Source organism: Coccinella septempunctata, chromosome 3 (assembly GCF_907165205.1).
Source record: "Coccinella septempunctata chromosome 3, icCocSept1.1, whole genome shotgun sequence".
In the NCBI taxonomy this organism is placed as follows: domain Eukaryota; kingdom Metazoa; phylum Arthropoda; class Insecta; order Coleoptera; family Coccinellidae; genus Coccinella; species Coccinella septempunctata.
In genome coordinates, this window is record NC_058191.1 from 30,878,031 (window position 1) to 30,902,960 (window position 24,930).

At 36.1% G+C, this 24,930-nt stretch overlaps 1 protein-coding gene across 1 annotated transcript; it reads right to left on the reverse strand.

Moving 5' to 3' along the window:
* Positions 1–17,858: 17,858 nt before the first annotated feature.
* Positions 17,859–20,441, reverse strand: LOC123309508 (leucine-rich repeat-containing protein 24-like). The gene has a single exon (XM_044892662.1). The coding sequence runs from the start codon at positions 20,404–20,406 to the stop codon at positions 18,259–18,261; it is 2,148 nt and encodes a 715-aa protein (XP_044748597.1). The 5' UTR covers positions 20,407–20,441; the 3' UTR covers positions 17,859–18,258.
* Positions 20,442–24,930: the final 4,489 nt, after the last annotated feature.

The window sequence follows — 24,930 nt, forward strand, 5'->3', positions numbered from 1 at the left end:
AAAAATTTTTTTTTGAAAGGTCTAGAGACCTTGCAGGATCGCTGTAATAAATGTAGCCAATTGAGAAGAGAATATGTTGAGTATTGAAATATTTTGACTTTGAAATTTTGTTCGGTTCTATAGTAGGCTAAGAATTTTTCAATATTCATTGGGCTCCTTGATTATTTGGGATAAGTGATTCTAGAGGAAATGATTAATTCTAATGAGTGTTCATAATACATAATTTAAAATAATGCTCAAGGTTTTTGCCCACAAATTGCTCGATAATGTGAGAATGGGATGAAGATGGCGAACGATTATTCCTTGAAATTTGTTAACATCCAATCCTCCAATTTCTTATCACTGAGGACGATGATATACGAGCAGGAAGGACGTGAAGTGACTCAAAAACTCCGCAGAAAAGACGGATGCGGCAGAGATAATTCCAAGTGCAACCTCAACAAAAAAAATAATCTCTTCGAATGTTGTATTAAAATGTATGAGATTTGATATATTGCGGTAGATATCTGTGTAGAAATAAAAGCTGGATTCAGCGTTCCTCAGTAGTTAGAAAACGATTTACCCTCAGGACACGCCAAAAAACACACGTCTGGATAAGGTTCCGCGTAATGGCGTTTCAATATCCCCGACTATGCTACTTTTACGTGTTTGTTTTGTTCTATCGTGAAAGGCTCGGCTCGCTCGCTCGGTCTTGATACGAAAGTACTGAAAACACATCCTGGAATGATTGCACCTGCACCAGATTTCCATAAGATCCAAGGAGATCTCAAGAGGAGCATTCTTCCTGAAACAATTTCTTTTGTAACTGTCCTAGTCGAAATCAGGGAATGTTCAATTGAGTTTGTCTGAAGCAATTGTACAGAGTGGAATGATGAAAGAAAATCTTTGAATGAAACAGTTATCAGATCTGCAATTAAAGTTGATGTAAACTTTTTATTGAAAAATGTTTTTTTTTTTTTTGAAAACGTTATACTAATAAAATTTTTTCTTCGGACCAGCGTATGAACTGCGAACGTTGTACAACGCTGTTGCTTAATTCAGGGTGACAATTTAAAAACTTGCCAGGTTAATTATATCGCGACAAGGATTTTTTCAGAGAAAATGCCGGAACAGGTCAATTTTTATTCGGAGGGGGACATATTTTGAGTAGAACTGTAGATAAGCCGAAATCTCCTCAACCGTAGGTGTAGGGGCTATTATACCTGAATTCTTAATAGGTAATAGGGGAATTGAAAGATCACTTGTCCGTCTACATTAATACTATGGTTTGCAAATTTTTATTGATTACTTGAAGTAGTTCAAGGAGGTGACAATTTCAAAACTTGACAGGCCAATTATATTTAGACAAAGATATTCTCAAAAAAAAAATAGCGAACCTGCAACGTTTCTAGACCTTTAAAAAAAAATGTTTCTTCTTGTTCTCCACAGCTTTTATTACCTCCTCGCTGGAGGAAAACTTACGACCTTAAACTTTTTTTCAGTTGAGAAAAGAGATGATAGTCGGATGGAGCCAAATCTGGTGAATAAGGGAGATGTTCTAGTAATTCAAACCCTAAATCACGAATTTTTTGCATGGCAATATGAGATTTGTATGCAGGAGCGTTGTGCTGCAAAAACAAAACACCTTTGGAATACTTTGGATAGTTTTCCGCTTCGTTTCTCTTTAATTTTTTCCCGTAGAGAGGTCAGTAATGTCGAATAGTAATCACCGGTTATTGCTCTACCCTTACCAAAAAAATCAATCATGAATACTCCATGGAAATCCTAAAAAACTGAAGCAGGAACTCTTCCAGCAGTTTTATGGAGCTTGCAGTCCAATTTTTCACGGTCGCATACGAAGGACATTGATCATCAAGGGTATTAAGCATATCTTCGTAAATCTGCTTACCTCTTAACCCTTTTAAATACAGCTACTTGATGATGGCTCGATACTCCTATTTTTCGATTTTCACATTTTCGGTGGACATCTTCTTTCTTTTGATTTATTGTGTAACTCTGGTACTTTTTTGACCTCAAACTCCACACTGACACTTCTAATGAGTTATTGTTCGTTGCTATACATTTTTTTTATGCATGGATTTTTATATATAAGCTTATTTGAGTTTATAGGTATTCACCTCAACTCTAATTATATGGTTAATAATAATAATAATAACTGGTCTAGGCTATCAATACATCCTCGTATAGGCAACATTGAAAAGGTTCTCTCTTTAAGGAGCGTGAGACGCCAAGGTCTTCTTTGATTAATCAAATACTCCAACCTTTCCTAAATAGAAATAGAGACATAAAGAATTCGGACTCCCACAGTGTGACTTTTTGTATACCCTGTTGGAGGTTGGACAGCAAAAAGAATTTTTCATAACATGGTCCTTCTGGCCATGTGAAGCCACAGCTTGAGATTGCTGTCCAAATCCGATTTCGTTATATTTTTATGCCACTGTATTGTATTAATCTCTTCATGTTCACAAACCATGGCAAACTTCTTCCTTTCCGAGTTGTGCACATCAATAGTTATCAAAAATCTTGAGAATCTTCGATTGATGATTTCACAATGAGTTTATGAGAAGATAATCAGGATCCACTCTTTTTGATGTCGAGAATATTTCTAACCGAGAATGTATACTCACTCTAACACCTGAATGCAGCACCGCTCCCTTAAAAAATTCAAAAGTTTCACCAACAGTCAGTTTTCTATCGATTCTGCTTTGCTGGCAGAAAAAATTCATGAAACAGCTTCTGAATTATTCAGGTTTATTCATCATAGAAGGGCTCAGCCAGCAGCCAGGGAATGAGAACTTAAAGATTGGAATGTTAACAGGAACAGCATTAATATTTTCCTACTCTTTGCAGTTTTAATACTTTTTCGCCTACTAGAGGTAGATATATCCATACACATTTCTCTTGACCGATTTAATTTTTATAGGATATTCAGAGATACTGTGCTATTCGAAATGAAACTTCTGGATTTTTTAAATTTGGTGTATTGAATAAGGTACAATTTTTCTCAACCTTCAATAGTTGAAAAATAGCTCTAAATATATAGACGAAACGTTGCTCGGTTCAGAAGTTGTGTTTCATAGGCTGTCCTATTTTCCATAATCCTTATTGAGATTCTCAATAACTTTGTGTGTCAACCTGTATATTTCAGTTAGTCATATGCAGGTATTCTCTTAGTTCATTTTCTAGGAAATCATATTCATTTTGTGATATTAATTTACATGAATATTTTCAACAATGTCAACATCAAATGTTGATGAAGTGTTCAAGCTCCAACAACCAGCATTAAAATGGTCGCACCCTATGAACTGTAATTAGAGAATATGAATCTTTTGTTGCAATTGTGTGCACATATAGGAGGTTTTTAACCTGACGCTATATCAAATTGACCTAATTATAAAAGAGTACTTTGTATTGAAAACCTTGAAATGAATATAATTTGTATGACGTAAATTATATAAGTGGGAAATGAACATTTCACGGTTGAAAACCATACATTCCTTAAAAAAATCAAATGAAATAGAACAATTTCCTGAGTACCAATTTTTTTTATGAAGTCTTCAAATTGAGACCAGTTTTGTTAGTGAAAAGTTGATATTGCAACAAGCTGAACACTTCATACATGGCAAAAGGAAGTTCAGCCTTATATAGACCAGCTTTTCCACCCCTCGATACTTATCTCCGGGAACCCAATCAAATTACATAATTTTTTACGAGTTTTAAGGATCAGACGATAAGGTGCCCTAAAAAGTAAACCATTGTTATTTCCCGAGCTCCGGGAGACTACACGCTAGAATTAAACCATAGAAAGTGTTCCACGAGGGGCAAAAAAGGGGAATCGTGTGACAATGCATCTAAGTTGGGGGGTAGATAAGGAGATTTTAAGGTTTAGAACGGAGCCGGGACCATAACGTCCGTAGGGCAATATATTCAGCATCTCCCGCGTTGCAATTTCTCTTCCTTGCGGCTTTCGAGATAATGGTAATGTAATCTTGGGACAAATATAATTCTCGACATAAATCCAGGACATGTTTGTTGTTAGTGTACTTGTTTTTGGTTATTATATCATCTTGCGCGATGCATGAGGAAGCAATAAATCTATTCGCGGGTGAGATGTCACCTAATCTCGTATGGATAATGATACAGTGAAAGTTATCGGTGCTAACATGCAAGGATTCAACGTATTCCGTGTGGGCAGAAGACATTGTGAGTTTGTGACACACTCTCGTCTTATTGTTGCTGTGTAGGGAATTGTTACCAAAAGAGACTTAGCTTTTTCGGCTGCTGAATATTGTTTGTTTGGGTTGATAAAGCTCATGTACGAAAAATCGATGCACATAAACTTCACCTATTCAATGGTTACTTGTTCTTTCAAACATTGAACCGTCCTATATTCGAAGACAGGCTGCAGTTATGAATTCTTGGAATATATTTCACTCTCGTCTCGACTATTTTCCAGTTTTGACTTGATTTCAAGACTGATGTCGGGTAAACCTTTATGACTCAACTCTTTTCTTGATCTTAATAAAAGGGGCAAGTACATTCAGCAGTCTGACAGCAGCTTTCATAAAACTTTGATTGTCCGATCAACGATTTGACAGTCACTCGATTTCTAAAACGAAATCACTGAAACCTTTTTATTTCTGAATATATTGAAGAAGTAGCAATTGAGATTACCTGAATGAACGTATGAGCATCATAATTTGATGCGAGAATGACATTCTGAATGATCGTGATCGATTGAAAAGAAATTGACGTCTCTTCGTCAATGAAGCGTTGATTGCCTGATCAAGCTTTATGAAACACGGGTTGAATGTCATACATTCAACAAAGAATTAGATACTGATACTTCTAAAATAGTTTCTTATTTTGATTTTCCCACTCGAACTCTGTATCCAAATAGATCGTTCCATTTTCTACGATATTATTTCTTAGTAACGCTACATGAACCCACCATTAGTAATTGGAAGTGAAAAAAATATTTAAAAATATGTTAGAAATACATAACAAGAAGAGCCTTCATTCTAATTTTTTATTAAAAAATTTAATTACTGAAGTATTTATCAGTAATTGTATGTACATACATATATTATGTCATTTTTATTTAAATTGTAATCCTTTTTGGTGAATGGAAATTTGAGGTAAACAAGAAACGTCAAGGTAGTACTGAATAATGAATATTCTTATCACTAATCATTCAGACTAACAATATTTGATAAATTGATAACCAATATGCTGTACGTTCAATCCATTTAGATCATTTGTTCATTTGCCGAATGTCAACAACCAGCAAGTGTCAATCACTTGTTCCTGGAGGGTAGACTATACAACATACACTTGCGTGCGAAATTTGCAAATCGTTTAGTTTTTTTTAATTTTTCCAGACAGCTTGTGATGTTTTTTTTCCATTACAACCTTTTACAAATTATCAGCAAGGTTTCAAAAAAGTATCGAATCAAATCCGTTAAGATGTTTTTGATTGGTGCGATGACAATACAAAACAGGGCTCAATTTTTAGTTTTACGGAAAATATAAAGATCATTTCCATTCGGTTTTGAGTCATTTTTATGTATAAAACTTCTCAAAATTATAACATTTTATTTGATCAATATGGATTTACTCGATGTTACCTTCAAACGCCAGGAATTTTGCTATAATAGGGAATACTCGTTCTGACGAAAATGATATATTTTTTATGAAATATCTTTGAAACGTCATATTTTGAAATAACCATTTAAACCGTTTCACAAAAAAAATTATTTTAAGTACTTAAAATAAAGAAGGGTATTTTTTAGTTGAAGTGTTTCGTTTCTATTGCACAAGTTGGCAACATCGACTGAAATATGCGTTGATAATAAAGGACAACAAATTCACAATCTTAATGAGATAGACAAAGATGGCTGTCTAGGAATTCTGCGACGAACGAGGAAGGTCGTAAAATTTTATGGGCTTTGTATGGCTGGTTGCTGTTGAAGCTCGCCAGTAAGTACGCGCCTTATTATGTCTGTACATCAACAGCTGTTATTTTATGAACAAGCCATTATTCTTTTTATTTTCTAGTATGCACTGTTGCGAAACCGGAACTAGAAACGAAGCGATTTAAATTTTGAAACCTCAGGAGGAGAACTCCCAATCCAAATCAGATAAACAAAACTTCCTCTATTTTTTCGACAGCTATAATTTATTGTGCTTTTCATCATCTAACATTGTAAATGGTGCGTTAATTTAAATAGTTATATCTTCATCGGACCATTGATGAGATATTACAACTTTCTTCACACTTCAACACTTAAATTCTATAATGAGATCTATCTGCAAACTGACGTACTGTAACTCAAGAGTTTTTTTGTTCTTACAGAAAGAGCTGCTCACAACAGTAGTGCACCCACAATGATATTATGATGTGGGACATAGGTTCTGGGGGAACACATATAACTCTGTATGGTTGATGAAATTGGAGGAAGCATTTTTGAAGGTTTTACCATGGTACAATCCTTTAGATCCTCAGGCACGGGGGCGCGACAAAGAGAACAGAAAGATTATCAATCGTCAGTGGTTGAAGAGTAAAGGACAATTAAAGCAAAACTACAAATTAGTATTAACGGAAAACATTGCATCCATCTACGATTCTGTTTTCCTTGAAAGCAATGAAGATTCACTCTAGGCCACGAGCTTTACCAATATTGAAGTCAGAAATTCCATTTTGTGTTTGTGGAATTTCACTTAACGAAAGACGTCCTGTAAATGGAGACAATAAAAATTTTTGGTAAAATAGTTTAGAAGTATTTTTCTTATAAGCCGCAATCTAGTGAAGGCGAGATACTCACTTCAATTATCTGAATTAAATGAATGAATATTCACATGGTGAGATGTTCGACCTAGGTCTTCCCTCAAATGTCACAAAGTAAGCATATACTGAGGCAGGCCTACAGATAATTTCCTTCTGCTCCATAAAAGAAGGCATTCCAAATAAAAGGGATTGATTCCGTGCATCCCTGCTCGAAAAGCTAAATAATAGAGCTCTCCCTTGCTTGCCTAACATCTTCAACATCCTCATTAATCTTCCCAGTAATACAATTGGAATATTTTTATCTCCCTTTCGCTTCTACTCCACCCGATATATATGTGTCCGCATTACTTTTCCTTTCTCGGGGCCTGAATTCTTTATCACCGATCTCCAGGCGGAGAGAAGGATTCGTTCATCAATCTAGTTGATGACTTCAGTTTGATGAGATACAAGAGAAAAAACATCCTCAACCGCTGCAGTCAAGCCGGAGTTCAATATAGGTGTAATTAGAAGCATCGGCAGAAATTCAATGCGTATTTTATTCCTATCTCAAATACGCATTCCTATTAAGTGTCTATTTGAACATATAGAGCTATATTATTATGAGGACATCTTTAAATATCTTTTCTGGAATTATAAGATTAGAAATATTGTTCAGTTGATGGAAGCTGATTCGGCGTTATAATGCAGCAGACATGTGTGCCAGAGCGAAAGTTGATAATCAGAATATGTATTACATCCAGATATTATGCATAATGACTAAATTCACTAGATCAAGTGAAGTCTGAATTACATACCAAAATTTTGTGGACATCACAAAAAAAAAGTGGAAGTGAGAGGAATATCAAAACATTCTATGTTTTCTTACCTATTGTTGAATTTGTACTGCTGATAATAATAAAACAAACCATAACACCTGCAGCAACTGCAGTTTCTAATTCATGTTGTCCACACTTGTTGCGATTATGAAGTTTTGACACAGTCTGTACGCAGCTTGAAGCTAGGAATCAATGTTGCATTACGAAGTTTTGTTGCGTGCCTGTACGCAGCCTTAGGATAAGAAGTTGATAGTGTAGCATGCTTCAAACAAATAATTCTAGTGTGAAACTAACAAAGGCATTGAGCATAAATGATTCGATCATACAGCACTATCGTTCTCAGCAAAAGAAAAGAATAAACTGATATTAAAATTCTGCATATTTTGAACAACTCACAACCAAGTGATTTACAGTTTTTCCTTGTGTGAAACACGTCTGCTCCGCAGTATTTCACTCAAGAAGCATATTGTTCAGCTCAGTGACCATAATCAATCCTAATATACATCTTTTCTTATAATGATTGATGTTTCTCTCAGAAAAAAAAAACAAAAATCAACCTGTAGGCTCGGATTTCGATTTAGAGACTACAATTGAAAATGAATACAGAATAGTTATTTGTGTAGCTAGGATTTTTCACTCTGTCAAAACATCAAGTGTTTCCCAACGTGTGTCATACAATATTTATTTTTTCTACAAGCGTGCGCGTTCAACCTTTTTCCCGCACGCATTCCAAGTTGCAAAGAGTCACTTTCCCAAAACGTGCGGGAAAAACGCCTGCTATTTCTTTCCCGCACGCATTTGCGTGCGGGAATGGATTAGCAGGGGTTTTTCCCGCACGCAAATATTATAGAGTAAATTAAATTCTATCATGTTTCTATGCATAGAACGTCAACGATGAGAAACCCATAGTAATGACATTACGTCTGTCATTATATATGAATTAATCAAATGAGATATGATCTGTTTCGTGAAATGGATATATTTATATATTTCAAGCGCTTGTAGAAAAAATATTGTTCCTAACTCTTGCGGAAAGTGTCTTGCCCGCACTCAACTGCTTACCCGAACTCTGCTTCGCATCGTTCGGGCAACGGCAGTTTCGTGCGGGCAAGTATCACTTTCCGCACTTGATAGGAAAATAACTATTTAATTTACCATAGGATGTGACTATTTGAATTTGAATTAAGTACCTAGCAAAATTGTCTCTCAAGAAGCGTCACACATGCAGTCCATTCAAGAATGAGTGACATCCCTGTAGGCCTTGGAAGTCCAGACGCACCTTAATATCTGGCCACAAAAATCTTCAGTAATTTCTGTAGTTTCATTTCATTCAAGGAACTGAAATATATAAATATAACCCAGAAAAGTACTTGGAAAGAAGAAATATTCGAATTCAGATCATAATAATCAGCATTCAAAATTCATACAATTATATTTCCCTTTTGTTCCATTATATTAAGGACATAAATAGCAGTAAAAATTCAAATTATTTTCAGTCAGTGCATAGATCATTGTTTATTCTCAATAGAAACCTGAATTCGACAACACAAAATCTCAACTCATGGTCTACTGCCAACTTAAATTCGAATTTCCATAGCCATCCGAGATGTCAATCATTCTTGAATGGACTATATGTATTTCAAACCTGTGATTGAGACTACAAAAATTATTGAAGTCATTTTGTTTTTGTGATCAAGTATTAAGCTTAAATCGGATCGAGTGAAATAGGAGATTTTTATTGTCTATTTCATTGCTATGGAAGCAAGTAACCGTTTCATCAACAGTTGTGAAATATTTTCTTTTTATAAATAGTATCGAAAATTGAAGCACCCCAAAAGTTCTATGAGTCTCGAAAAGTGTCACTTTGTTTGTAAAAATTAGAAAATGGTTATTCATGTACCAATTACGAAAATCTTCCTATTACTGTCGAGCATGCAAATTGATAGCCTAGGCGCAGCCGAGGCCAGCAAGCAGGCGAGACAATATAAACAGTTTTTTGCCGAGGTGCATATTACATTTTTTCGTCTACCTCACATACCTTTATGAGAGTAAGTACTCACTTGTGTGCTGCACATCCAACCTGGGCGAAGTTGCCAACTTCCTCATTCCAAAGAGTGTTATTCATACCTATATCGCTATCCTTATTTGTTCTTGATTATAATAAACACTAATGTGCGATCCACCTTCTCAATAGTTTCGTAAAATCTAGCAGATTTCTTGAAGAATTTATTCAACAATTTCAAGTGACAGTTATTGTCACAGGCACTTGAATCCTTGCTCTCGACATTGATTAATCGCCTCTGCCGTATTTGTTTCTATGCTACAAAAAGAGCGGACGAAAGGTGTTTACGGACGAAAAGTATCTGATGCGAACGAAAAATACTTGCCATCCAAAATGGTCGAGTTTTCGTTTGGGAATTAATAAGTGAAATGTCATTTTATCTTGAGGTCGACGAACAAGTGAGTTTCTTTAAAATATGACATTAAAATTTATTGCCTTATTTTCTACGCCTGCGAGAATGATGAATGTAAAGTTAAATACCATCCCACGATAATAAACTTTTTTGAGCTCTCAAATTGAGTCAAAAGCAAAAAAAAAATTAGACAGATATTGAATTGCTTCATTTTCATGCAGATGAGTACAGAGCGAATAGCGAAGGTGGGAGTGTTTTATCGTACCTACCAAAATATATTTCGTGTTCTTTCAATATTGAATGATTTGTTTTCATTCTGCCGATCATTTTGAATGCATCGAATGAAAGTAGATACTTCTATTGAAATATCCACTGAACTGACTCTTATAAACCTCATAGACTCTTCTATTTTCCAGGAAATTTTCCAATTTCTTTCCTAAGACAGCCGTCTCGATTGAATTCCAGGCAGGAACTAACAGTATGACGACAGACTTAGCGCGAAAACCTTTCATTTCCCAACGGCCGATCTGAAACCCTGGATATCTAACCCTCTTAAAGCTAGATTTCCTCTGGAATCCAGGACAACATAACGTGGACTGAGGGAATGGAACGGCCTCCACACTAGTCATCTAAGATATGAAATCGATATCGGGAGCTTTGAGGGTGGTTATTCTGTGCGAAACTTAGAGCATGGAATTGCCGTGAATCCTCAGATAGAAATACTTATTTTATGAATTTTCTTAACGTTATCAATGAATCTGATAAGGGCGGGACTTTCATGTTTCGTTGGCGAATTTATCCGTAGGTGTAACAGTAAGTTCAAGAATATCTTTCCCTGGTTTTGTTTTTTTTTAGGTTATATTTGATATAAATTCCTTAAATGCTATTTTTAATTTTATTCTTATAAACCAGAAAACTATCAGATACTGGGCAAACCGAGGGGTGAACCGGTCATGAAAATGTTGTACACCACAATTCAGACAATTCACGCAATTCCTATAATAGCATATAAAACAATTCAGACAATTCAACAATTCAAGAAAATTCATGGCAATTCACGGCAATTCACGGACAATTCAATACAATTCATGGCAATTCAATACAATTCATGACAATTCAATACAATTCAATACAATTCATGACAATTCAATACAATTCATAGTTATGTATTTTTTTTTTTAATATATATTTTGGGAATTTTCTTCACATCACACTATGAGAGGTCTGAAACCACTCAATAATATGTCTTATAGATATAGCCAGATAGAAGTTAAGGCTAACTGAGGCTAGCTTACAGAAATTGCTTCTATCCATGGATATCCTATACTTCATTGTTTGATGTACTATTAACCTCCCCTCATCAACATAGTTATATAGGCTGATTGAAACAATTTTGAAATTCAACTGAATAAAATGTTGTGAAAACGACCTAATATAGGATAAGAGCATTCCCTTCCATAACGACAATTTTGAAAATTGAGGTATAAAATTGTATGATCCGAAAAAATACTTTCAGGTAAATTTTTTAAAATTCCCTCTGCAAATGACTCTAGAGTTATTCTGTGCATAAAATCTTTTTGGTCAAAATGGGCAACCCTAATATTGAATACAACAGAGCGTACCCGTTCGTAACGACAATTTTTGTAGGTTTTTCCAAATTGAGTTATAAAATTTTATGAAGCGAAGAAATACTTCTAGGTGGAATCTTTTGAATCAGTACCTTCTATCAAACGCAAATTGATCGAGTAGTTGAAAAAAATGGTTACTGTGCAAGCTATTAATTTTAAATCATACATCAACATGTCGAGTTATTTTATGGAATTTTATGAAAGTATGTGAAGTACTACAAAATAATAACACAACTCACCAGGTTTCAGAAACATGGTGCGTTGAAATCAAGATTGTGTTCTCATGAAAGTTGTTCGTTCAATTTATATGGAATAACAAAGAGTTTACAGAATAACCATCAAGAGATTCGACACACGTGCTGAAATATCTATGTCTACTTTTTGAGTGCTGAAAACAATTATTAATATTATTAATTCATCTTCACTGATTTCAACTAAAGATATATCCCTCTCCGAATTGCCCAATTCGGTGATTCTTAGTGTGTACCTACATATCTAGGAATTCATTCAACGCGAACCTTAATTATTACATTACTAAAGCTCTATTGATTACAAATGGTATAAGCGAAATATATGATTTATATATTATTTGAAACATTAGACAAATGTTTCAAATAATTTTTATTTTAGACTTGGAGAGAAATCTCCTAGCGAGTCTCCAAGTCTTAGATGAACCTCCGAATGATCTTTGTCAGGTTGAGAGGGAAGAAGCTGTGAATATATAATTGACATTATTGCAATCGATATACCGATATAGACCGACATTTCGAATTAACATCTTCTCAGAAATTATAAAAGTGTTAAAAATGAGGTTGAAATATCCAAAATTATATGATATGCATTGAAGAAAGAACGCCCGTTCTCAACAATGATATGGGTTATTCCCAACAGAGTAATAAAACGGTTTCAACCAAAGGAATCGTTTCAGGTACCTGCTATTGAACGCAAAGAGATCGGGGACCAATATTCACCAATATTGTTGGTGAATAGTCCCTGTACAGGTTAACAATGTGTTTTGATGACTGTTCATGATGTAAAATATTATATCGAACCAATTTACTCTATTCTCAAGAATGCACATGTCTCGAGAAAATTTGAAATTTTTAACTTTGAATCCCTCCAGGCCCCCCGTACGGGCTGACAATGAGCTTTGATGATTTTCATTGGTATAAATCAAGGTATGAATAATATCCGATTGCACCATATCTTCATCACCATTCTTTTTCCAAGAGAAACTCAAATCCAAAGTTTCAGAACTGTAAGAATTGTATACTGAACAATACAGTTATCCTTAGAGCGCGGCGTTGACAGATTGTAACTGTGGATGAAAGAAACCTGGCTTCACACCCGTAGGAAATTATTGTGTATCAATAAGAAATAATGAAAAAATTAGATGTTGTATAATTCTTACCTGCTCAATCTTATATCACTTTAATTCAAATCACAGAATACAGAAATTATACTCGGAGTTTGCACTATTGCGCCGGCATGCGACTATATACATGAATATGACTATATACATGTCCATATACATGTGCAAACCTCCCTTTCTGCTTCCTAATAGTTGGACAGGTTGGACACCTGTGAATTGCAAGACAGCGAATCGCCCAACAATTAGAAAATGCATTGCAATTCATAACAATTCCAGACAATTCATGAGAATTTTCGAACAATTCACGGAAATTAATAGTTCAGAACAATTCTTTATAATTTACGACGATGGGCAAGTTTCCTAAACTCCAAAAATCGAATTCAAATTATTTATGGAAACCCATTTCCATTAGTTATCCAACACGTAAGAGATTCGCTTCAAAATTCAGATATACACCCTTCGAAACTTAATAAACATTCGATTGTGTAAAAGCTAGTAACGTAGAGCGCCCTTACTACAGTCTAGTAATTTTTGTCAATTCGACACCAGTGAAACCGATCAAGAAAATATAGAATTCCATATCCACCGAAATATCCACATATTAAAAAAAAAAATTTCTGAATTCTATACCTTAGAACATATCCATGTTCTATAAGAGAGCTCTTCTGAAATCACAATTTCCGACCGCATGCAATGTGTTAAAATTCTAAAAAAATAAATTTCCATATATGTATTTGAGTTATAAAAATTCTTAGATTTTGAAATTTAGAAAAATAGCCCATTCTCCACAATTCACGACAATTCTCAACAGTTCCTGACAATTCACACAATTCTTGGCAATTCACAACAATTCTTGACAATTCACCACAATTCCTGGCAATTCATGACAATTCTCAACAATTCTTGGCAATTCAATTCAATTCATGACAATTCCTCCAATTTGTACACCACAATTCACGACCGGTTCACCCCTCGGGGCAAACATTGCTAAATTTTTCTTTTTCAAAATTCTTAGGAAATCGATTACATTCTAATAATAAATCCAATTTGGCAGAAGAAAAAAAGTGAACTTAGCAGATTTTCCACCATTTTGAAATCCTTTCGGCCAATCACATCCTTTTAGGTAAAGCAATATCACCTCCCCCTCCTAAGTGCTCTTCGCATTTGAGGTTGGAGGTCAATATGGCAAATGGTTCAATATCAATATCATCTACTGACACAAAATTTTCTGATGATTTTTTTCCCAACAAAATCATGTTCTATTTGGTTTCAAAATTATTAACTCTCTGCTGCCTTGATTTGACAGAGCATCTTCATCTGGATAACCACGGTGAAAGGAAGTCGAATACACAAACTTACTTATAAAGACAGATGGAAGTTGACAAGAGGCAATCATTGTGGAATTCTATACCAAATTTTGGTAAGAAAACGGCAGAGATTATTTTGTATGCAACTGAACAGTGAATTCTACCGAAAGTGCGTATGTAACGGCAAAGAATTCACGACGCATGAATGCTAGAGTAAATTCTCTAGAGAATTCTCGGCTGTCGGAAACGGGCTTAAGGTTATTTTTTTAGGCATTTCTGTACCAATCTCTTCCAAAAGAAAAGCCTTATCTTACCTACTTTACTGGATTTGGGAAGAGATTTTTACGAACTAGAGTGTTTTATCAGTAGAGGAATTGCAACCTTGATGAGGTATAAGACAATCAATATAGTAAAAAAATTAATGTTTTGAAGCTTGAGATGGTCATAGCAGAATTATCATACACAATTGGCACTGAGAAAATTCTAGATATCACCACGAATTATGCGTTATATTGTATAATATGAACTACATGAATTAATTTCAATAATGAAATCCTATTCCACTTTTCTATAATAATTAACATACATAACCTCATCTCATATTGATTTTTTGAGAGTGAATCCAATCAGAAAATTCGAACAGCATTTTGTCTATCATCTAATTTTTTGAACTGAAATTTGATAATTTTTCTTCTAACCTCATTTCTCAGTATTTTCTGTACCTACTCCTCGAAGACTCTAACAAATGAACATATTATATAAACTGAAGACAAATAACCTGGGTGACCAGTTTCATCTTTTATTGTTGCTATCTCACAATCTGACAATTTGTAACAAGCCTGTGCTGTGTACCAAAACTACATCTACATTTTGCAGATGCAATTTGATAGCAGTATACAATCAATTTATCAATGCCAGTGCATGAGATGTGAACGATGTAACGTTGTGCATTTGAAAATATTATACGCTATTTGTTAATAAATAAATAGGGAAAATATTTCAGTTTCATATAGGACAAAGTTATCTACTCGGCTATCCATATTCTTCGCTGTCAACCCCAGAAAAATCTTCTTGCACAAAATTTTCAAACAGGAGTCGAGATTTTTCTTTGTTTCAGAAAAAGAAGGTACAAAACTAAGTGTCCTCATGGATTCATCAAATTTTCTGGGTGGGATATTCTGTGAAAACAATATGAAAAATGTTCTGGGAGCATCATATCAATGTTATATGTAGATAATTATGTTTGACCCATAGAGCTGTTATTTCTTTACCTGTAAATTCTGCGATTTTTTCTACAGAAAGAAATGAAGAACAGACTTATCGATTTTATAATTTATTGTCCTGAAATATTTAGCTGCATCTCCGAAACCATTGTTCGCAACTTTGACCATATTATATTGGGCTATTCGTTTTGTCTTTATTTCAGGAAAATATTTTGTAGGACGTGTCAGGATTTGAAAGTTATTTTTCTACATATTGCTGTTCAGGTCAATATGCTTTGTGAATTTGAACGAATATACAGAAATTTATTCAACTGTTTGAGGTATTTCAGGAGAAATCAATTTAAAATATAATTTAAACCCACTAAAGAGTGAAAATTAACAAAATGCAGGAAATTTTTTTTTATTAGAAAATCTTTTGAATATAATATAATTAAGTATTCAAACACACCACATATTCGTTGTCAACATTTATGTAACCTCTGATCCAAAAATATTTATAACTTTTCTTCCATCGGAGAAATTACCGGCATATTCTTTAGTTGTTTAAATTTCACTTACCTTATAATTCTGCCTTTTTCACTTGTTGATACTCGTTGAAATAACGATAATATAATTTGGTACTAATGAAACATTGCAGCATCATGAAAAATTATCGAGTAAAAACAAAAATTATAAATGTTACCAAAAAACATTCACTCTTTGATAGAATTCCTGAGTAAATATTGTTCAAATGCCTGGTGGGACAAATCTGAGTTCAACATAACTGAAAAGGCTGATACCTCGGCTGATCCATACAACTCTTTATTCGTACATCATAATATATTGGGTAAATTCCATATCGTGTATGGGTAAATCGTAGTATCTACAGAAAGTTATATGGCTTAAAATATTTCTAAAAGGGCTCGGATAAATAAACAACGCCCTCAAGTAGATCACTTTATTCTTCAGTACATTTTATTACACATGTCTATATCTTTCTCACAGTAATAGTAGATTAGTTTCTGTCTGTTCGGGATTTTTTTGAGTTATCTAAATGTATACAGGTTTGCTCTTTCTAAGGTGAAGGATGAATAGATTCAGATCCTGTTTCTATGATTATATGCAGCTACTCTATTCATTGCTACATTTGATGACTTTTCTAATGATTCCTACAAGATAAAATGCTGATTCTGGGTGGCATGATACACTTTACAGAAATATAATATTACTTTTTATACATTATGAACAGAAAAAATGCGTTATAAAGCTCCAGGAATACAACAAAAAACTTAATTCTCTTATTCCAAATAATTGGAATTGCATGTGGTACATATCCATTTTTGATTTTTCTTGTTGAATCATTTCGTTTGCTGCTTGATTCGTTATTTTACTATAAAATGAAAAAAATTTTTCAACAAGATTTTATGATTAAGAAAAGCATAAATGAACATTTATGTTTTTCAGTGATGGTTTCTCTTTCATTCACATATAAATATTATACATGATACAACCATGAATATTCAGCGAAATACATTATCACTACTTTTGTTCTACGATCTCTAATTTTACACCAGTTTAACGGGCTCATAATTGAATTCCTAGTTGGAACCAAGTTGAAAAAGACACGATTTCTGATTGTATAGCACAAGGTATAACACAAATAAATTCGAAATATCTCCATTGATACAATGAAATCTTGGATTATGTTTTTGCTCTTTTCGAATGATGGTTTTCAAAATGTTGTGACTTCTACATGAGTTTGCTACCGTGGACGTGGAGATGCAATGAATAATAAAAATTGTCCATTTTTGATAAATATTCATTATAAGAACGTTTGATCTCATTTCAACTGAATTATTGGAAATCTATAAAATTCAAATGTAAAAGCGAATGTCTCTAGATCTTTCGGCAACATTAAGCTCAATTTATGTGACTTTTCAAATTTTCATCAGCAAAATCGATCTATTCGAAAATTATGCAAGTTTATATTGAAGGAAGAATGAATAAAAATTAATATTATTCAAAAATCTTTAATTTCGGAAGAAAATCACATTTTTGCTCGATTTCATTTCAGAAAGGATTTTGGTTCTTATGAAAAAAAAACCAGAATGTTTCTTCATGTGAAGGCTTTAGGTCTTAGCAGGGAATGCTCAGAAAATGAAATTTCACGAAAGGCCCAGACTACTGTTTGATTAGAAATCACCCCTTAAATTTTTTCGCAACTATTCATTACATCGTCTATACATATTTTTATTCGAGGAGACCATGTACATTATAGAGAATGCTCTTTAGAACGTTGACCTGAATGAACTAACTCCTCACTTCATAATTAATGAAGAAACTTGAATACGAAATTTATGTCTTTTCAAATGACTCATACTGAAGGTATTGATTTTAACTTGAAAATGGACCCTGTCTCCGAAATAATTTGAATACAAGTTCGATGGGGAGTTTTTAGTTTCACTTGTTATGGCGAGATTGTTATGTTGGTGATTTTCAGCTTGGTTCGAACTTTTTCCCGGATCAACATCAGTGAAAAATGTTCTTTGCAGATATAAGATTTCACATAATCATCTCATTATTCTTCAGCTAATCAACTCCATACTGAAACTTGATACTTAAAGAACCATCATTGCTTTCCTCGCTGCTCGTTAGATTAGAAAAGAAATGTTCATGATAATCTTTGAGCATAAAATAGGCAGTTCGTTATCTCCGCGAGAAGATTCAATTTAGTTAAACGACGGAAGGTTCTCCGCCATAACCTTCGTCAGGGCTTGGAGTGAGGACACTTTCATGCTCGTTACCGACCGCTGAATCGCCCTCTTCCTTATCGTTCTCTAAATTATCCTCGCCACCATCAGTCTGAGCACTGGCGCATCGTTTTTCCACCGCAGACACTTTCACCACATGCAAATCGTCCGGCTGTACGGACCTGCAACAAACCGACATTCTCGGCACGGCGGACTCGCTCCTGAAACTTTCCGGGGGCGAAGATGACAAAGAGTCGTATTTATCAATCCGCACCGGATACCCGTCGGCCGTGTACCGGATATCGGCCTGGAAATGGTCGTAAGACGTCGCCTGCGTCGAGCGCGACAGAAATTCGGCTTCGCGAGAGAACCGCGCCGCCGGATTAGCCGCAGAATGATATTTCATCCGGTTATTGGGCAGGGTGCGATAAAAATTCTCGTTAACCCGACGCGGAATCCTTGGCAGACCGAAATCGCTGGGATATCCCTCGGAATCCAGAGAACGACGGGCCGCTTCGTCCATCACCTTAACGGAATCCGCGGATCGCACGCTAAGACTGCCATGATCGCTGCCTGAAAACCGGCGGATGTGGCCGTCTTCACCGTCGCCGTTCTCCCTGAATTCCATCATTTGAGCCCCGTTGATGATGTCGGGGTTCTGTTTCAGCTGGTATCTAATGAGGGACGAAGGACTCCTCACGGGATTCAGCGATATTTGCCGGTATATCGGCTTACGTTGGCACTGTGCGTGTATTGTTACATTATCCAGACATGTCGACGTCGAAGTATTATTTACCTTCGCTGAATACATCGTCGATATTTCCATTGTGTCGGGTATAATTTTCACGGTATTATTTTGATCCGCAGAGCTCGACGTATCCGATTTCACCTTCTGTCTCCGCCTACGGTTTCGCAAACATTTCAATGTAAGCAGTAGGATGATCAATATGGATATTGATACAGCAGCCGCGATTCCAATAACAATCGCCACCAAATACTCAAACTTTAATGAAACAATTATCACTATCGGCTCCTTCTTCAGTATCACCCTTATCGTGAAATTAGCCTGGGATTTACCAGCAGCATTTTCCGCATTGCATATGAACGTTCCGTTATCGTTCACGTTTGTGTTGAACAAATACAATTCACTCCGTTTATTCTCCGTACCCTCTTCAACAAAGTAAACCAAGTGAAGACCAGGAGCTACCATCGAGTTATTTTGCAGTATTTGCCCATGAAACCACCATGATATTTTGGCTTCAGGTATGGCGTTCACGTTGCATACCAAAGAAACGTTTTTACCCTCACTCAGTTCCAAAAAAAAAGTAGTCGGTGAGATATCAGGAAGACACGCCAAATCCGAACTCTTCACCGACTTGATGACACGTCCTTCCAGCCTGGGTGGACCAGCGCAAACCGGTTCGACTGAAAGGGGCACTCTGAAACTCTCCAGCCACATATGGAAATCGGCTATGTGGCAGTCGCATTCCCAAGGGTTATTGTAAAGATCCACGCCTTTCACGGTTTCAGGAAGAGTACGCTCTCCTTTAATGTACGAGAGTTTATTCCCATCCAAATGCAGCCATTCGAGACCATGAAGACCCTCGAATGCTTTCTCGTGTATGTCGGACAGCTCACATTGGCTCAGCTCCAGAGTGGTCAAGTAAGCCAAGTGATTGAAAGCATTCTTTTCCAGTTTTCTTATTCGATTCAGCTTCATACTCAGGCGCATTAGGGACGGGATGTCGGCGAATATCGGCGTTGGGATCGCTCCGAGATGGTTCTCAGACAGGTCCAGCTCGACCAGGTTCGTTAAATCTTTGAAAGCGTGGTCCTCAATTGTGGAAATGGAGCAGCGGGATAAAAAGATGCGCTGGAGGTTCACTATTTTCTTACCGGCGAAGAGTTCGTTGCGAAGTACTTGGAGTTTATTGCCGGTGAAATCCAGAACTTGTGTGGCGGGATCGAGATGGTCTGGAACTTCTTCGAGGTCCCGGCCGATGCACTCTACGGTTTGTTTCCCGTTTTTCCATTTGCACGTGCAGAATTTCGGACAGTCGTAGTCGCTGGTCGCGCTGTTGAAGAAGGTGATGAAAGCCATCAATGTGAGATGGATGTGAAGTAGCTCCATTATCGACGGTCATTCATTGGTGTTCGCTGGTCAGCTCAGAACATCACCTGGAAAAAAATGAGAGAAATTATTCAAGGGGGATTATTCACGATATTTTCATTCATAAATGCATGAGAATATCAATTTAAATTAGAATCTCTATGAAATATTGTAACTTAACATGCTGAAACTGCGAATTCAGAAACTTTTTTCAAAAAGCATTTATTTATCCATTTAAATCATCATAGTTATTGATCAAACTCAATCTTTCCTCTAAGGGGATGATCATTCTTTTAAAAAATCATTCTCCTTGTCGTCGTATAGATATTTTCATTTTCCAACTTTAATCAGGGTTTTCGCAATCCCTGTCACTCTTTTCTGAAATTTCTAGAAAAGTTTTTTTATTTTTCTGAAAATTCTGACACAATTTATTTGAAAAAGGTAATTTCAATATGCTCAATGAAATATGAAATCCAATCATTGTTCTAACACTTTCGAAATGTTCATTCAGAATTTATTATCTGAATCATTTTGGGGTGTTGAACTATGTTTAGGAACAAACCGATTGATGAAAAACTAAGGGTTCAGGTTATGAGAAGTAGGTGAAAATACGAACCAGGAAGAAATTTTCAGCAACAAAAAAATGTTTTCATATAGCATCCGCTGTTCATTTCATTTCGTACAAAGAATCACCATATTCAAACATAACCCTTTTAATCTTCCATTTCTTATGATAAGTGATGTTATCACTGAACGTTCGAACGTTCTTTTTCTTTACCAGGTCAACAAATATAGTGACAACAAAATACCCTTCGGAATAACATGTATAATACAGGGTGACAATTTAAAAACTTGCCAAACCAATTATGTCGCGTTGAGCAGAATTGTAGGCCGAAATCTGCACTAGGTGTAAGAGCTATCATCCCTAAATTCTTAATAGGGAATAGGGGGTGAGCTACACCTCAATTGAAAGATCACTTGTCTCTCTACATGAATACTATGGTTTGCAAATTTGTATTGATTCCTTGAAGTAGTTAAGGGAGACGACAATTTGGACACTTGCCAGGCCAATTATGTCTCGTCAAGGATGTTTGCAAAGAAAAAGCCGGAACAGGTGAATTTTTAAAGGGGAAGGGACATATTTTGAGCAAAATTGGAAGCCGAAATCTCCTCAAACCTAGGTGTAGGGTCTATCACTTCTTTTCTTTCTAGGGAATAGAGGGTGAGCTAAACCTCAATTGGAAGACAATATGTCCCTCTACATAATACTATTGTCTTCCAATTGAGGTGTAGCTCACCCTCTATTCAACCCCTACACTTAAGATTGGGGAGATTTTCGCTTACAATTCTGCTAAAAACAAGTCCCCCTCCGAATAAAAATCGACCTGTATCGGCATTTTCTCTGAAAACTTCCTTGTCGAGATATGATTATCCTGGAAAGTTTCCAAATTGTCAGCCAATGTACCTACTTCAAGGACTCAATAAAAATTTGCAAAACATAGTATTCACATAGAGGGTCAAGTGATCTTTCAATTGAGGTGTAGCTCACCCCCTATTCCCTATTGAGAATTTAGGGGTGATAGCTGCTCCTACACCTAGGGTTCTCAGTATCATTTTTTTATATTAGACATCCTTCTGAATTGTTCATTATATTTCAGTCAGAAAAATTGCGTTAATATTTTTCTTTCAGATTTTTTTTTTCTAATAACAGGATGGTTTTCATCTGGAGGAAACGCATGGAAATAAATTTTCATTATTTGAATGCCATTATCATCGAGCAAGCTTTCTGAAAGCGAATTAGAGGGCCTTGAATTATTTTGAACAGTTCCCAACATGTTGAGGTCTTCAACACGAGTAATGGAAAAAATCCATTATTTTCATGAGGTTACTTCGAAACAATGCAAGAAAAAATTCGATAGCGAGATGTGACAATAAAAGACAATGTGTTCCCTTATTTTGTCCTGTATTATGCCCTTGGATAACTTCTGTTGAAATTCGCTTTATTTTTTCAATACCTTTTCAGTTTTTTGAGAATTCTGACTTCTGACCCCAATTCTGCAACATTCCTTGATTTCACCTATGTAAATAAGGGACGAGTCGCTAGTAATTATATAAATAAACATTCAAGCATCTATTCTGCAGCCCCAATCTCAACTTTTTCGAAAATCAATCAACTGTGCCTGTCGCTCTGAATAGTCGCCCCAATCCAAACTTTTATAATTAATCGATATTGATGAATATGCAAATTTTCACCTCGTGAAATGTAATATCGAAGTTGTTCCGCTCCAAGCTCATTCAGGGGAACGAGTTCTGGGACTTGACTGTTCTACAAGATTGGGAAGTTGGTGAATAAGTTTGTGGATTAGCGAAGAATGGCGCCCTCTCCCGAACTAGAAAACAAAACTTGCACTCTCTTGATGGGATTCTGGAGTGTTCATTCAAATCCTGTTGCGTGACTCGATTTCAAGAAAGCAACCCAAATGAATATCGCATAATCGTTTTGAGGAGGTTGAGATGATGTGTTGTATTCGAATAGATAGAAACAAATTTACCGAACAATAGAGCTTTTCTGGTTGTTTAGGTATTCGAATAATTAATATTTGTGATGAACTATGTGCAATTATTTGTTGATTAAAGCGACACAACAATATTCACAAATTGTTATTCACTACTATTCTACAGATTACACAAGCATTATATTCTCTACCATTCCAAAGTGCCAAGCTTTGGTTGGGATGATTCGTTATTTAAAAGAAAATTGGTTCAATGCAGTAACAGCTCGTATCTTTAGGAGTGTGTCGGCCAGACACATGATATACAGGGTTGGGCATAAGCCTGGAATAAAATGAATATAACGCTAAAACCCGTCGATTGATCTTTAATCAGTTCACCTCGAGACGTTGTAGCAGGTAGATGTGTTGAATGATACCAGTGCGATACGTCATCTCTCGTGTTGTAAAAGAGAAAGTCGAAGTGAAAGTGTACACTAGCGATGCAGTGCGATACGTCATCTCTCGTGTTGTAAAAGAGAAAGTCGAAGTGAAAGTTGACACTAGCGAAGCTACGGAATTTTTGATTCCGTCTACGAAACTTCCGAAGTTTTTTGTAAGTTCTATAAGTGTATGCGTTATAGAGCGGAAATTCGTTCAAATTCAGTGTGTTCAGTGTAGAGTCCAGATCACCTCCAAGATCGCTGGTTCCACGGATATCACTGGTGAGTCGATTTATTTTTCTCATAGTATAGAAAATATATAACTTAGCCATTTTTCTTTTGTCTTGAAAAATTTTATTTCCAATTTCTTTGAGTAGCAAAGTAATTATTAATTAGATTCTAAAATGTCTGACCATTCGGACTGCGATTCCGTAATGGAAGAAGACGCGCCAGAAATCGCTAATGTCGTGTCCGAACACGATATTTTGAGAGAGGAGAACGCAAGTTTGAAAGCGAGGGTGAATGAGTTAGATAGATGCGTATCTAGCTTAGTTGCTGAGATTAAAAATCTCAGGGAGAGGCTCGAGTTGCAGGAGGGAAATAAGGAAAGTTACTCCAAAGCACTCAAGAAGAACATTATTTTGAAAAATGTCCAAGAAGTGAACTTACCGGTTCAAAAACAGAAGATGGAGGTGGTCAAAACCCCTCAAACCAAAATTTCCCCACCCGCCAAAAGAGTGAGAAAGGATAGCTCCTCGTCAAATGAAGATACAAACAAGAAAATAGTCTTGGAAACCCCAGACCAAGAGAAAACCACTCCAGTGGAGAGAAAAGAAAAAATCCCCCCTGTGACCCTGAGAGGTACGTCCGAATGGACTTCAATTTCGAACGCGTTAATGCGAAACGGTATTAAATACCAAAGAGCGACGACAGTAAAGGACGGTATAAGAATCGTCCCACAAAGCGCCGATGATCATAGAAGGATGACGGACTTCCTTCATAAAATAAATAGGGAGTTTTACACTCTTCAACGGGAGGAAGAAAAGAAAATATACGCGGTAGTGAGATACCTACCGCTGGATGCAGATATCCCGACGATCCTTGACGACCTCAAGGATCAAGGGATCGTCGATGCTGAGGTCATAAGGATGACCTCAAATAAAACAAAACAGCCGATGCCCTTATTGCTGGTTAAAACCCAGAATAAGGATATCTTCGAGGTGAAAAGGCTCTACAACATGAACTGTGTTGTTGAACCTAAGAGAAGGACGATTGGGCCTGGACAATGTTACCGCTGTCAGCGATATGGACATGCCCAAAGTAAGTGCACTTTTCCATGGAGGTGCGTGAAATGCTCCGGTAATCACAGCTCCAAGGAGTGTACGCTTACCAGGGAGAACGAGGAGCGAAATGCCTCTTGTGTTCTCTGCGGAGAGCAAGGACATCCAGCCAGCTACAAGGGATGTAGCGAATGGAAATTGGTCACTAAAAAGACCAAGAGATCGCCAAGATCGAACCAGACCAGCTCGAGGCCAACACAAAATACACCGAGGCCAGCCCAAAACTCTTCGGAAGTGAAGAAACCCCAGGAAACTGCAACCAAAGCAGTCAAA

Coding starts and splice junctions, on each gene's coding strand:
- LOC123309508 (XM_044892662.1), bottom strand. CDS start 20,406: ATGGAGCTACTTCACATCCATCTCACATTGATGGCTTTCATCACCTTC.